We start from the raw sequence: 15,511 nt of genomic DNA, 5'->3' as shown, positions 1-15,511 counted from the left end.
GGCGGGCTGCAGGGCCAAAAAAACCCCAAACAACCCTCTAGACACTGTTTCTAGATACCAGACTGACACACTTACCTACATTGACCCATTTATACCCTTTCACCTAAAGGGTTAATGTCACCTTGAATCTGACTAAAACATTCCTGCATATAAATACTTGTACCAAGTATGCAGTCATTACCCATATGCTCCATCAAACTTTGGCACAGACAGCTGGTTTTGATGGGAACACACCCTGTTTCAACAGTGTGCAAATTCTAAGTTTCTCCTATAAAGCTGTTGTTAAGTTTCATTTTAAAAATACTATCATTGTGAACATTAACATTTCTCCCTCCATCTAAAAAAGCTATCCAGATGTTACACAAATATCCTTAAGAGGTGAAGTTTTGTAAATCAGTGCTTTCTGTTATTTTAAATATTGTCAGTTTACTGGACAATTTAGCCCTGTACCTCCTCCTGAAGGTTTTTAATGGTTCTGCTTTTGCTTATGCACTTTTTTGCAACAGGTACCATTTGAGACATTAATGCTATTTAACAGTGCACAATAAATCAGTGAAGCCAGATAGGAAAGCATTCACCAATCCTGGAGACAAATTAGACACTGATCTACCATTAAGTCCTATCCTTCCAGTTCGAAACCTCTTCAATTAAATGGAAGGTACCTTAATGGTAAAAGAATCAAAATTTCTAAATACCTGATTTAGAAGGGGAAGGCTGGAGCTAAAGATACCTCTGAGAACTATGGTGTATAAGCACCAAGTAAAGTGACAACTCAGGCCACCAGCTACCGAAAAGACCATGGCAAACATCCACTGCCTATTACTTGGTCAATTAGACCTATGTATTTTCATAAGAATAATAAAAACCTTCATATAATGGTACTTGGTTAGCATCTTGTAGCTGACACCATCTTCTTCTGGTGAAGAAAGTGAAAAAAAGGGTAGTTACAGTATTTTATAATGTAACAGCCTAATCCAAATGAAAGTACTTACCACCACAAAGCTGTTTAGTCTGAGAAGTTCATATCACCTAGCATTATATTCTAATTAACACCTTCAAGACAAAACCCCCATAGTTTCAATCATACTAAAATTAATGAATAGAAGTTAACCTTAAAATAAGAAGGTAGCTTTATAAATGCTTTCATGAAAAAAAGTTCCCAGATATTTCATTATTAGAACTAACCTTGTTTATCTTCACTGACAAAGCTTTCTTGTTTCGTTTGTCATACAAAATACTACCTGTGTGCAATAAGAAAAAAAACTCCAATCTTAAACTCAGCATTAGTTTTTAATTATCAATATCATAAATGCAATGAGAGGTTAATGAAAATGTATCTCAAGCGTATTTATAATGTACTTACATAGAAACTGAGTAAAATTAAAAGGCATACACCTTCACAATTGCTTGTTACATATCGAGCCATTTTCACCTCAGATACTTGCTTAATTTCAGAAGTTACAAACACACTTGCCCAACAATACCTATTAAACAAGCCTCTCAAAACGGCAACCCCAAAATACAGCTAAGTGCTTTCTTGTGTCTGAAATCTCACAGAATAAGCTTCCTGTGAACAAAAGCTAGTCATTAGCTGTGCAGAAAATGATATTAGGCTTAAATTACGTCCATTTCACTCGTGACTGAAATTGAAGGGGCAGTCTTTCAAGTAAACTAACAACAGTAGTTTCACATACTGTAATTTTGTTCTCTAAAGTTCATGCTTCTATTCTTTAGTATTTGATTTTCACGTCCAAATGTAAGCAATACTAACCATAATAATAAACTGGCTCATCAGGAAAGAAATTCTACTGTTCCCTACCGAAACCTAGCACATTCTAGCAAATACCAACTTACTGTATTTTTTCTTCACAACTTTGCTTAATCTTGCTGCTAAGTGCCCTCTGTCTGGACATACAGCTCTTCTGCAAGATTAACAAAAAATATTACAAAAGTTATTTCTGGGCATAGTTGAGCTAACGGTGTATGCATCCAAACACAATCAGCTCCTATTTTACGGAATTTTCATTTCATGCACTTTAAGTGCAAGTTTTGTCTACTATTAAAACCTGAACTTGCATCATCTATATCACCTTCCATATATTAAACCCCACAGCACTTCAAAAAGTTTACAGATGTAAAAAAAGAAAATCCATTTACATGTTAAAAGTTGATATCCTGCATATTAAATCTGAATGACTAACTTTGCTTGATTTCACATGTGAAAGATGCTATAACCTGCTTTCATAAATCCTTTTGAGAATATCGAAGTCAGTGGTGGTTCAGAACAGTAAGAGGCAAAGATCAAACTTATTTATATTCTAACAAGACCCAAAAAATGGTAATTTACTTCCCGTGATCTTTTCTGTAGTGGTCTGCTTCAAATTCAATCTCAAGAACTCTATATATCATACATCCCATAAAACCCTAGCTTTAGATTATCACTAGTTAGTGAAATTTGTTTGTGTAATCCTGAGCTTCCCTCTATACAACAGAGCATATGTGACAACATAAGGCTTCTCAAAACAGGAATGTTACTTCCACATCCCCTCTCAATCTCACTAGAATAAAATCAGTTCTTGACTATAACTAAGTTTTATAGTAGAACAAGAACACTACAAATGCTTATGATAACATACAAGAAAGGGGATGTCTGTTTAGATAACCCAAGAGAAAGATTTCTATTGTTAAAATATGATCTAGCAATAAAATCCTAATTAATAAAATGAATTGTCAGAATGTCTTCAAAAATGCAACTTTCACAGAACTCAATGCATGAAATACACTGCTCCTTAGTTCTTGCTTGCTATTGTAAGTATTCGAGTGGGAATTACATCAGTGAAAAAAGTAAAGCTAAACTACCACTGATGCAAAATAGTTTATTTTACAATAAACTTTTTTTTTCTAGAATTTTTCTGGGGTGTATACCTTAAAACAGTTGACTTTATATATTTTGAATATTCCAATTAGAATGCTTGAAACTACATGGATGACCAACCTCACAAAGTTTCTTCTCTTAGCATGGCTATATTTTCCCTTATTGCAGGCACAAAGTTTGTCTTCTTCCTTTCTCCTCAGTTGCTTTTTAACCTGAACCTGTATTGAAAAATAAAATCAATCCAATCTAGAATCTCAATACACATGGGCTTTAAATTTATTCAAAGATGGTTAAGGTCTACAGAGAAAACGAGCTCAAACAGAAGAACCTGAAGACATTTCAAATTGTTACTTTTTTAATCTCAGTTTGCAGATTTGATTTTTTTCTTTTCATTTGTTTTTCATGAAATAGGAAAAAATCCCACCTCACGATGTCCATTGGCTATGCCAGAGATGCATACTAATACTGCCATACTATTACTATTACTATACATAGATGCATACTATTGTGCATACTGCCACAAGACCAAATATCCCTGAATGTTCAGACTGCCATGGCAAGTATCTCAAAGCTATGAACTATCTTCCACCAAGAATCTGGAAGCTCATGGTTTTTTTAAACTAAGCTGGTTGATCTGAATACATAAGGTTCAGCTTGGGAAAATGGTGAACTACCGATTTCAAATACTTCCTCATAATTAAAACACACTCGATTTTCCTCTGGAGTATAACAAATTATGGATTTTACATCACATTTCAACCCCCTGCTCCCCATCTTCAAAATTCTAAGAAAGCTGTAAAACTTTTTATTACATTTATGAAGTTTACTTCAATGGCTACACTGCAACTGTTTGCATTAGATATTCTGTATTTCCTCATTCTAGAATCCTGGCTTTATATACAACTCCTTAAGCTATTAGCATTCTAGTTATGACTATCACAAAGGGAAAACTGCTGATTGGTGTCCTGATTGTGCCACAGCTGATATTGACTACTGTGTCAGCATTTCTGTGTACAAATTCCATCTACCCCTATGCTCCAGTGGCTCTTTTTCAGAGCAGGACCCTTATTCTTTGCTCACCTGTTTACACTGCAGTTTACAAATAAAGAACCTTTCAAAGTGTATTTTGATACAGCCTTTACGCTCTTCCACTTGAAAACTCCCAAATGAAAGCTTCAGTTTAACTTGTTTCTTAAGAAATAAGATAAAATATGCCAGTGTGGTTTCTACGAGAAGGAAGTTATCTATGGATGTGAGGATGCTTCTTCTGCAGTTGATCACCTGAGCCTCTAGAAGCACAAGAAAGGGGCAGTAGGAGCCTATTTTCTAAACTTTTCAAAATTTTTTCTTATTTTCAAAATGCAAAACCACCACCTTAGAAATTTCTTATAACCATAATTTCACCACAGAATTTCCAAACTGTTCACAGAATTCTCAGCATCATTCTATATACAATTTCAAGATCATTTATCAGAAGAGCATTTATATTTCCCTCCTTGACAAACTTATCGCCACAACAGCAGCAGTATTATTAAGAATTGAAAGCTGGAAAACAAAAAATAAAATCAGAAATTTAGGTTGAACAAGGTTTAGCATTAATCGATTCCTCTTGCCTCAGTGTGTTTTTGTCTGGGAACTGGAGGCTGTGAACATTAAATTTCACCTCAGCTACAAAAAAGAAAGACAAGAGCGTGTGCTACTTGATACAGCACTTGTTTACAAAATCTAGTTAAAAACATGCTGAGACCAATTACTATACTTCCATTCTCTGACGCATCAGGAACACTCAAAGATATTCTAAAGTATCAATAGCAGCTTTGTGATTATTATTACAGTAAACACTTGCTTTGAAAAAAATACAATTAAGAACAATTCCTAGCTTCAAATATGTAGCAGAAACATGAAAGCAATAATTATTTCATTAGAAAAGTTTATTTAACACAGGTGTATGAATAAAAGGTTGTGGCATAACTTGCGTTTTCTCTACAACTGAAGTTTCTTAAGAAAGTAAGTCTGAAACTTACCTTTATCTGCTCTTCTAATGCATCAAGCCTGCATACTGCCTGAAACGGTCTGCGATCAACAGGACATGAAGCCTGCGTCTGAAAAATTATTTTTCTTATTACAAAATTCATAATAAGTTAGGAGAAGTCTCAGTTTTCTATAGTTTTCATTGATACCTATTTCTATACTTTCATTTCAATATATAAGCCTTTATAGTAGCTTACAGAAGCACACAGAATTACAACTTGTTCATAGTAAGAATATATTCACATACATTACTCAAACAACCAGTATTTTGTTTCATGTAAGTAGACTTCTCCTTAGGGGAAAATATAAAGGAAGCAAGAAATTAGCCCAGAAGTTACGTTCAAAAAGGAAACACATTTCAGATTATTAGCTACATTTTTTATTTTTTAATCCCCAATTAGGCAATTGGTTTTATCCCAATACGCTCATGCCCTTTTCATTTCTTTTTGTTCTAATGTTTTATTTCTTCATGTTATTTTCAACAGAAAGTGTGCCCCCAAAATATAAAACTGGGAAGACCAACAGCAATTAGCGTAACACCTTCCCTCATCTTCCATATCTATTCGACTAGATTACACCTTATTTTTCACGGTCAGCAGAGAGAACAGATTCCCACGTGTAAGACAACAAAAATCACTTTGCAATAGAATGAACTGAAAGTTACTTTGAAAGAATACAGATGGACTGGGTTTTATTTCCCAGTCACTTAAATGCCCTATTATTGAGGCTACACTTCATTGGACAACAGCAACATACACAGAGAACAATAAAATGTTATTGGTCATGGAACAGGGAAATTTCAACTGAAGGTCCACCCAACTGGATCATATAGTTAATTATCTTTCAGGAAAACCTATCAGATACTAAATTTTGCTGCTAGAGAACTGTTCACTCATTTTAATTCTAGATATGTGTTTGGGAGGGGGGATTGGTGGGCTTTCTTTGTTTGTTTGGGGTTTTGCCACTATGTCATCATGTGTGTCACCCCCCATCCCCATTGCGAGGTGAACAGGCTCAGTTCAGAACTCTTGTAATACAAAATAAAAGCCAAAACCACACATAGCCTCCAGTCCTAATTCATCCACCAAACAAGAACTAGCATATGAATTGTATGCCCTTAAGAGGCATTTAATTACTGCCCTTAAGAGAAGTATCAGGGTATTACACTTTTTATTTATGCAAGCAAGACACAGTATTAGAATTGCATAAGCAGCGATGAGAAACTTCCATGTGAACTCTGCCCTGAAATTCAGTGGTTAACTTAATTCTTGTCTTTTCATTGGGGCTTTCAATTTTCTAGTTAATTTTGTTCTTTTCTCAATTTCAGAGCGCTCAACTTTTTTCACTTACAGAGCCCCCAAACCTTGAGCACTCAAGGAAGCTTCTGATTTCAACTCAAGTTGACAGAACAGAGTTGGACTGATTAAAAGGAAGAAACCAAAATAACCCAAACCTCCAAAGGTAGTTTCATGAATAAGCTGTTGAACAAGAATGCAAGTTAAAGCCATTACCTCTCCTTTTGATGCTCTGGTATTTTATCCTAACTAAAAACTCACCCCTCTTGGAGAATACCCATTGTTTCCCACACTGTCATGGCCTTGGTTAAGAAAAGCATATTGGGTAATTAAGCCAGTTCCCTAAAGACTCATAATGAATCAGTTTTTGTCCTGTAGTCAATCCAGAGCTAACTCACAGAACATAGCAGTGTATTGTTCAGTTGGGATATTTGATAGCATGCAATGTACTGTAACTGCTGCATCAGCTGCAGACTTCAAGGTAAATATTTGATTCTTAGATATACCACACTGTTAAAGGTAGGTTGAAGAAAGTTCACTTTCTTTGTAATTTTCAGTCTCATTTCAGGATTTACCTTAGCAGAGAAGTACGTTTTTCCAAGAATACAGCCTGTTTCTATTCCAAATTTACACATGAATATTAAGTTACGTTCCCAAGTTTAAGCCACATTAAGTTACGTTTATTCATTGCAATGAAGTGTCATAGAACACTAAGGGTTACTAGCAGCAATCCACTAGAAAGATGTTAACCCCTGTATTTTCAGTTCTTCCAGACAAATGTTGAACAATCACATAGTTATACATAGAAAAAGAGGAAAGCATTCTGGAAGAATCAAAAGCTCCCATTCAATTCAGGTATGTTCAGAAACAGCAGATGTTTTTTTCACTCCTACTCAGTGGCTTTTTGTAGCCCTAGCATTATCTAATAGTTCCCTACAAATCCCAAGAGAGATTCTAGTAGACAGGACAGTCCCATGTGCACTTCTAGGGCCCCCAGCACAGTACAATCGCAGCGTAGCCCTGAGGAAAGCCTGATGTTACTTCATCTGTATAACTCTTTTATTTGCTAATATACAAGAACAAGCCTTTTAAATGGAAGGAAAAAAAACCATACCCTTTCTCCTGCCCCTTTCCCAACAGCGAGACTTAATTTGTGCTACTAAGCGACTGCTGGTAAAAGACATTGACTGTATTTCTACAAGAAGCAATCACAAGGAGTGGTAGCCCTTTACTCATCTCTTTCCTCCTTTTTTTAAGAATATGGTTCAGTAACAAAGGTGTTCAGTTTTCTTTCACACAAGGCAAGTTAGCAATTCCTCTCTTTCGAGGCTGTGAAGTATACACAGTGAATGTACACCATCCTTTTGGGGAAAAGTATTTAAAACAAGAAAAAAAAGCCCTTGAGATGGAATGAGCCCAAGCAACAGCTATCATTTTTATTGTGCACACAAGGAAGGAAGGGTGTGGGACGTGGCACAATCTTAGAAGAACTACAGCTTCATACAGTATCTTTCTTTAACACAGCTGTTAGAAAACCAGAACATGTAGTATTTAATGTCATCATCAAAATCACTAGAGATTCATAGCCGGTACTTTGTGACTTTGTTTCCCAATGGTGTTTTCTTGGAGAAACACAGAACAGTGGCTCAGCACACTTCAAAATGTCTTCAATTGTGTTACTCTTCATAGAAAACTTCCCATAGCTCTCATGTTAAAACTGGTAACTCTGTAGTGATTCATAATTTCACCTATCTTATGACTTCCGAAGACTTCTCTCCATAAAATATGTAAGCATTCATGAAATCCGCAAGCCCTGAAAAGCTCACATCCATGAGCATGTGTGTGGTTAGCTTTAAGTTAAAAAAAAGTAAATGTTATTTCATAGTATTTTGTTTTCAATAAACCCTTAGAAAAAAAATAATCCTGCTTTAGCTCCAAAGGCATAACTTCATGTTCAATACTCCCGTAACTACTACAGCATCTCAAAACAGTCATCTGTAAACTCAAGGAATAAATGTCCCTTATTTTAACTGCATCCATTTCAAACAGCATTTGAGCAAAGTGAGGCAGACAAAGGGCTGAAGCAGTTACTATATTCCAGCTAGGAAGTGTCAGGAAGCTATACAAATACATGCAAGCTAACCTCAAAGCATCTGACTGATAAAATAACTTTGGCAGGTATCCCCATCTCCCCAAGTTCCATGATATGAGGTTTCATAACAAATAGTAACAAGATGCAAGTATGGAATTAAAAGTTGCTGCAGTAAATCCATTCTCCTAATGTGGTATTTTTTTTTTAGTTTGTTGGCATTTTTTCTCCCCACAAGTAGCCCATAATCAAGTCAGTTCTTCAGCTATTGCATTGAAAAGCTGATCCAAAGAGAAACACAATCCTGCACTCTTTATTGTTTCTTTATTAGAGAGCCTGTTAAATAATACCAGATTCTCATAACTAAATTCAGGCTTAAAGGTGATATTTAGATTGTAAAAGTAATGTAGGCTTTTTAGTGTACTGTTATTACTAGGTGCAATGAAATGTACAGGCAATTCCACCTCCAACTTTAGAGAAAAGGGAGACCATAACACTACACAGTGAGAAAAAGCATATTTAAAGTTATGCTTTAGGAAAGCACTATTTCTGACAAAAGATGCTTGGGTTGATTGTTTTTTTTTAAATATCATTCATGGATAGTAGAGATACAGAGTGCATAAGAACAGAGATTCTATTCTCAACACCTAATCAACAGGCAACCTAGGTACAATTCTGAACAGCTGTCCTCTCTACCTACATCATGCAGTTGGCTAGTCCTTCACTTCCAATACAAAATTGCCATAAAGTGTTGACAAGTTGTGTGACACTGGCCTTCGTTTGACACTATATTATTGGAAGAACTGAAGTCAAACTCAAAAGTACTCAGACTTCTGCACTGTACTTTAACAACATTTTTCATAAGCTGCTGCATGAATATACATAATAAAGAATCACAAAATTATTAAGGTTGGAAGGGACCTGTAAAGGTCATCTTGTCCAACTGCCCTTAGCAGGGAAATATGCCAAGAACAACTGTATACCACAAACAGGTCATTTGAAAAAAGATATCTAAAGTCTACATTTTCTGAAAGAATTTGACAAGTACAGGTTTTTTTGTGCAACAGTTCTCAGATGCGTTGTCTGTGCATGCATTACCTTAGATACACTTGAATAAGGTTTTTCATTGCTGTGGTGGTTTTTAGGTATAGTGTTTCTTTTAACATATTTGGCTTGTGAATGTAATCTTAATCCTGCCCACAGTGGTCTGTATTGCAGATCACTGTGGATCTTATCACCACATAAACCAATTCCTTCCTATATCCTTTAGGACAAAAGGAATCCAATTCAGAAAGAATACACATTAAGAATTCCAGTCACCATACCAGTAACTGTTTACCCTCAGAATATACATGTGCAGTACACTCTTCATAATCAATGATCCAAACCTTATACTAACACAAAAGACTATTCTAAGAACAGAACATCTGCTAGAAATGTAATGAAAAACAGCTTGTCGTGCCAACTGCTTAGTTTTATTAAGTCAAGCACTGATACTGCACAGGGCCTTCCTGAATATGCCCCAATGCTTTGGAGAAGTTACAGCTGAATGTACTTCACTTTCAAATCCCCCAGATGAGGAAAAATGAATGAAGGAAACCAGGTGCAAAGACTGAGAGATATAAGCTTAGCTGGGGAGGGTCACTGACATCTGTCTTTCACACAACCACTGCGATAATGCAGACAACACACTGAATCTTTTCTTCAGAACTCTTCCCTCATGAAGAGGAATTAATAGAAGAGCAAGGACAGAGATCTTCAGTATAGTTATTTGCATTTTGAAGAAGAGAAGTTAAAAAACCTACTGTAAAGCAGATTAAATATCTATCTACTCTAAGATCGGTTTCTTTTAATAGAATACAAAATAAGTACAGTTTTCCTCTAATACATGCAGGCAAGATACTGTTGCTGCTAAGGCAGTTTGCTAAGGTGGTTCTGGCTAATTTGCTATCTGCTTGCCTTAGACATAGTTAAGTCTCCTTCACACGAGCTTTACTTAAATGCTTTCATAACTCATGAACCAGAATATACGTGCTTGTCAACTGAAATACAAAGTAGAATACCAGGGGAAAAAAAAAGCCAAAAAATTTAGGTTTGACCCAACTAGTTTTAATCTACTAGTGGGCCTACAGACAAGATAAACACATAATGTAATTACTTCCCTTTGTGTAACACAACAGTATCAGTAATGACTGAAGACTCTAGGGTAGGGTTTGTTTTGTCTTGTGGGTTTTGTTGTAGCTTCTCCATCCCTCCTTTTTCTACACACAGCCATAGCCAAACTCATTCTCTGTTATGTAGGCAGAATAATGTTGGCATGTACATCTTTATGCTGAAAGCAACCACTTTGCTTACACTATCTATCCTTCAGCACTCCCACTGAAGGCTGTGTCCAGTAATCTGAGCTCCAGATTTAGTGCCTTTTACTTTTTATGAGCTTCCAACACATCAGTCTCCAGCTTGAAACTCTCCATTAGTAAATTACACAATGTAATTTTTTTTTAAAGAGCAAATAATTTTTGCATCTTCATTATTCAAAGTGCTTAAATTTGACTACTTGTCAATTCTTTAGTTTTTGTTAGTTATGATCAACCAAGAACTAGCAGAGAAAGCTAAACCTTCTGCAACACTTAAAAAAGCCAAAACAAAAAACATTTACTAATTAAGTATTAATAGAGGACACAAAACCCACAAGGCACCAGCATGCTTCAAATAGCCACATGCTTATTGTATGTTTCAATCATTCCAAGCTATAAAACCTCATATGCTTCTCACAGCTGAAGCTTCTGAACATCTGTCAGGCAGTTTCCAACATTTGGTTTTTTCTTCCCCCCCTTTACTTTTAATGAAAACTATGGAGTTTCACGAGCTCAACAGGTCCAACTGTCAAGCATCCTCAGAACAGGAAGGCTGGCTGATTTTATCCGTCAGATGTCACTAATGGAAAGAAACAGTAGAAGCCTTACATAGCTTTAAAAACAACCCCCCACTGATTTTATGGCATCACATCTACTTTATCTGTAAACTCTTTAAGAGCAGAAGTCTTTTATTCTATTTGGATAGTACTTTGTGGAAAAAAAGAAAAAATGCACTGACATGACAAGAAAAATGTTACATCATTCACTTGCCTCTTTGAAAGAAGAGAATTTCCCTTCCTCACTGGGCTTAAAAGCATCCGCTAGACAATGTCAACAAATTCAAATCCTGCAGCAAGCCCTTCATCTACCATACGTGTCACTGTTGTCTTTCAGCTGCCATTATAACAACCAACTAAGGAAGTCAGAATAAAATTGTGGATGAGAACTTCCTGTTCTCTTATAAATAAAAGCACTGCAATTAATCATTGCAGAGTAGAAAATATGACATCAGGAGATTTAGTTTATTACCTAGTTTGTGAATCTAAAGCAAGTTTCATCTAATAACCTTGTTTCAATATGCTGAAGTTCACATAAAATCTTCAGAAAGAAGTGATTTATGGTACTGTTAGCCTTCAGCAACAAGTAACACAAAAATCAAGGTTAAAAATATAATAAGTAAAAGATAATACATGAGTATATTGTATGTACACACAGAGCGATGCCAACCTAATAAAGGATATACTGAAACCAAAATCCTTATTTACTTCAAAAGGGAATTTATTGTGGAGAAACAACACAGTGGTCTCTATTACAATAAGCAACCAATTCAAGCGCACAGAAGCAGGACAAAAACCAGCATCTCACTTGAGCACACCCACCCTTCCAATATAGTATAAAGCAAGTCTATTTTGATGTTTTATATTGATAATTGAAAAACTTGCTGAAAAGGTAAAGATACCAAAGACTCAATGCAACGATTACAGTGCACATGCGAGGAAAAAGGGATTAAATAGAACAAGATCATCAAGAACTTGTTCAACAAATCATTTGTCCTTAAGATTCCAGAACTATCTAAAAGGTACTGACACAGATCAAGTCATAGCCATATTTACACGCAGGCATATTTAAATTGATTTTAAAATTCAGAATAGTACTAAGCCTTTTAGCTGAATTCTCTTTAGAGTTAAAAACTAAAGTTTTATCAGGCTCATCTTGTAGACTAACATGAAAACGTATTAGTCCCAGCCCTAAGAGTTGACAACATGACAAACAGCATAAGGGATAACAAAAGCAAGCTAATGACACTCCAGTATTATGACATGTACGTAATACTGTCTGATCTTTCAAACAGCCAACACTAATTTTTGCTGACCCCTAATCTCTAGAAACCATGGAAGTCAGGATGTGCACTGAGAGAAAACAAGGTACTTTATTGCACTAAGGAGAAAGTTTCCTATGATCTATTTATAAACTGGTCATTGAAACGCTTCTGTGCAAAGTCAGAACGCGTAACTTATTTTCTTAAATAAACAACAAACCAAACCTGTAGGCATTAGATTTCACTGAAAAATAAACCACACACCTTGGTTCTCAGTCTTACCTCAGCCCATTTAAGAATACAAGTCATGCAGAAGGTATGACTGCAGTTCTCAGGAAAACCAATCTCTTGTTCTAGAAGGCAGTTCAGACAGATGGGGCATGTGTCACCATCATACAACAAAGTAGAACAGGAATAGCTTTCTTCATTTTCTTCACCTGGTATTATTAACATTGACACTTAGAATTTTTGACATGTTTTGAAACAAAGTCCTTCTAGACTTAAATCATAAGGCAATAAGAGACTTTTCTGTATTTAAAAGCGAGCTAATCAAGTTTTCAGGTCTAATACAGTCAAGACACTGCCCAGATGTAATTAAAGGAATGCGTTTCAGGTGAAAAACACTATGCACCATTTTTCATAGACTACTGTACCAATATTTGCCATAAAATGAAGGAAAGTTAGCTCTAGTGCTATTTAAATAAAGAAAGCATCACAGTGTTTCCTATTGGTCACATTGTCATTTAAACACCGTTCTCCCGAGTTCTTCCTCCTTGGACATTTGCACTCTTTCCGTGAAATAAATTAGACCAGCTTATTCTATATTCATTATCTTATATACACATGGTCTACTTTTATTTCAGTTTACCAGTCTTTGAATTATTTTAATCTGAACATCTTCAAATATTTACCTAATCATGTACATTAAATAAGAAGTGCTCCCTATTTTGTTAAAGTTAGAAACTGTTTTCAGGATATAAAAATGCAAGAACTTTTCTTCAAGGAATTTTACTCTAAATTAATTATTTTTTCTGAATAACAACTGCAATCTCCATTTTTGCTCTGCTACTAGACATCAACATATTAAAACCAGAAAAGACAAGAAAGGATTTGGGGACCCCACAGGTCAAAGAAAAATATTATGCTAAGATAGTGGTTATGTTTACTTAACTTCTTTCAAAACAAGCAACATACTAATTGAGAGCAAATGTACAATCTGACCTTCACAGCTTGAACCTGAATAATGTACTTGAGTATTTTCACACACACAGACTTTACCTTCCATGCCTTCATGCTTCTGACCCTCAGTATCTTGAATACATTGCTTCCTGTTCTTCATCTTCTTTCAAAATGTAGTCTGGGAAATACAGAAATAGTTTACACAGTTATTTAGATTGCAACTTGAAATTAAAAATGACCACAATGGATTTAAACAGTGCTCTCCATTTCATCACACCTTTGTACAGCAGAGACACATGATGGAGAGTTAGCTATAGATCATTTGCAATCTGTTTACAATTTATGAGCATCATTAATGCTGTCTAGCAACTGGTACTTCCAACTTAGAAATTGTTTTTGTTCAACAAAAAGACCAGCAACCATGCTTTTATTTTTAAAGGTTAAATGCATTGCTAAGTTTCTATGCAAACCACCCCACCTATCAGCAGAGTAACTAACATCTCCAAGTTGCCCTTCACAAATGGCGGAAGCAACAAAATTAAACACACAAGTACCAGAAGAGTTAGCTGCTTTCACACGAAGCATCACCATAGTAGTGAGAAGTGGGAAAAATGAAAGCAGCTACATTTGCTTGCTTCTTATTTCTGTCATACAATTAGAACTATCAGCACTCAAAAAAATGCAGGGAAAGTTGCATCACTGAACAAGCGACAGGTCACAAGTGCAAGTGCACGAATGGGGAGGATGTACCTTTTAACTGTTCTGCAAAGGAGCAGCGTGACATAACATGGATATAGATTGAATTCTTTCAACCTCTATGATGTGGATCCCCAACGTATTCTATCCCATTAAGAAACAGCAAAGGTATGTTCTTTGCAGGCTCACCTACTACATGCAGAAATAAATGCACTTGAAAAACAGAGTATCTACACCAAGGACTGAATCTGCTGCATTTCAAACTCCTGTAGTCACAGCAGAGATGGTATACAGGCACCTAAAGCTCCAACCCAACAGCCATAGAGGGAAATTTTTATTATTTTAATAATAAAAATTATTATTTAAAAGGACAACTAAAAACTTCACAAGAGACTGAAGAAGTCATAAGTTAGCAAGATCTGCTCTATTAGCACTCAAACCTGAAGCAAACCAATTGAGATTTCAAACCCCTTACTCTTTAATGCCTTTACTAGTCAAAGCAGCAGGACAAAGCTGAGAACACCACAATCCCACTCAACTAAACTTCCTCCTATTTCACTTACAAACTACACTAGTTTACCACCTGGATACCCAGGAGGGGGAAGAGACAGAATTTGCCTCCCAAAACTCTTCTTCTGATCAAGTCTCTATTGCTTGATCTTGGCAGCAGGAAGTGTTCTAATGATCATCTCTTTTTACCGATGAAAGAAATGCTGCCGCACATGCCCATCACATAACACACTTCTCACATTCTGAGGCAATCCAGGGAAGCAGGACTCTGATCTGAGAGTCTTGAACAAACAGTTCATTAAAGAAATGGTCAAAACTGTGAAACTAATCAGAAATCTGTAATTAGAATTCTAACTGGCTTCAATGTTCCCATTAGGAACTACTTTTTAATCCCCCCAACTGAGGAGCGAGGGAAGGGAAGGGAGGGGGAAACAAGAAGTTAGCTGTAAGGCAATTTTCCCACTACACTGCTATCCTATTTTGCTACAAAAAATGACTTTAAAAAAATACATCATTAAGATAAATGCCATTAACTGTAGAACAGTTACCAGCACTAGTATTAATGCAAACTATATTGTAGTGAATGCCACAAGTTATATGCAAGTTCTGTTAGAAGAACCACCACTGATCAGATCACCAGCTGTTATCCTTTGAAGGCAA

At 35.9% G+C, this 15,511-nt stretch overlaps 1 protein-coding gene across 4 annotated transcripts in view; it reads right to left on the bottom strand.

Annotated features, from left to right (window-relative positions):
* SCAF11 (SR-related CTD associated factor 11) overlaps window positions 1-15,511 on the bottom strand; it is a 46,568-nt gene that overhangs the window by 16,911 nt on the left and 14,146 nt on the right. For 3 of the 4 annotated variants that reach the window (XM_065690120.1, XM_065690352.1, XM_065690283.1), the window contains exons 2-7: window positions 13,745-13,823; window positions 12,749-12,903; window positions 4,900-4,977; window positions 2,996-3,093; window positions 1,851-1,922; window positions 1,186-1,237 (exon numbers count right to left, since the gene is read on the bottom strand). In XM_065690120.1, coding sequence (XP_065546192.1) covers window positions 1,186-1,237; window positions 1,851-1,922; window positions 2,996-3,093; window positions 4,900-4,977; window positions 12,749-12,903; window positions 13,745-13,805 — 516 coding nt within the window. In that variant the 5' untranslated portion in view covers window positions 13,806-13,823. Of the gene's footprint in view, window positions 1-1,185; window positions 1,242-1,850; window positions 1,923-2,995; window positions 3,094-4,899; window positions 4,978-12,748; window positions 12,904-13,744; window positions 13,824-15,511 lie in introns of all 4 variants that reach the window. The other variant, XM_065690199.1, reaches the window with a different exon arrangement.

This window comes from Lathamus discolor, chromosome 1, assembly GCF_037157495.1.
Source record: "Lathamus discolor isolate bLatDis1 chromosome 1, bLatDis1.hap1, whole genome shotgun sequence".
Lineage (NCBI taxonomy): Eukaryota > Metazoa > Chordata > Aves > Psittaciformes > Psittacidae > Lathamus > Lathamus discolor.
The sequence above is the reverse complement of the archived record's forward strand: the minus strand, read 5'-3'. Positions and strand labels throughout refer to the sequence as shown.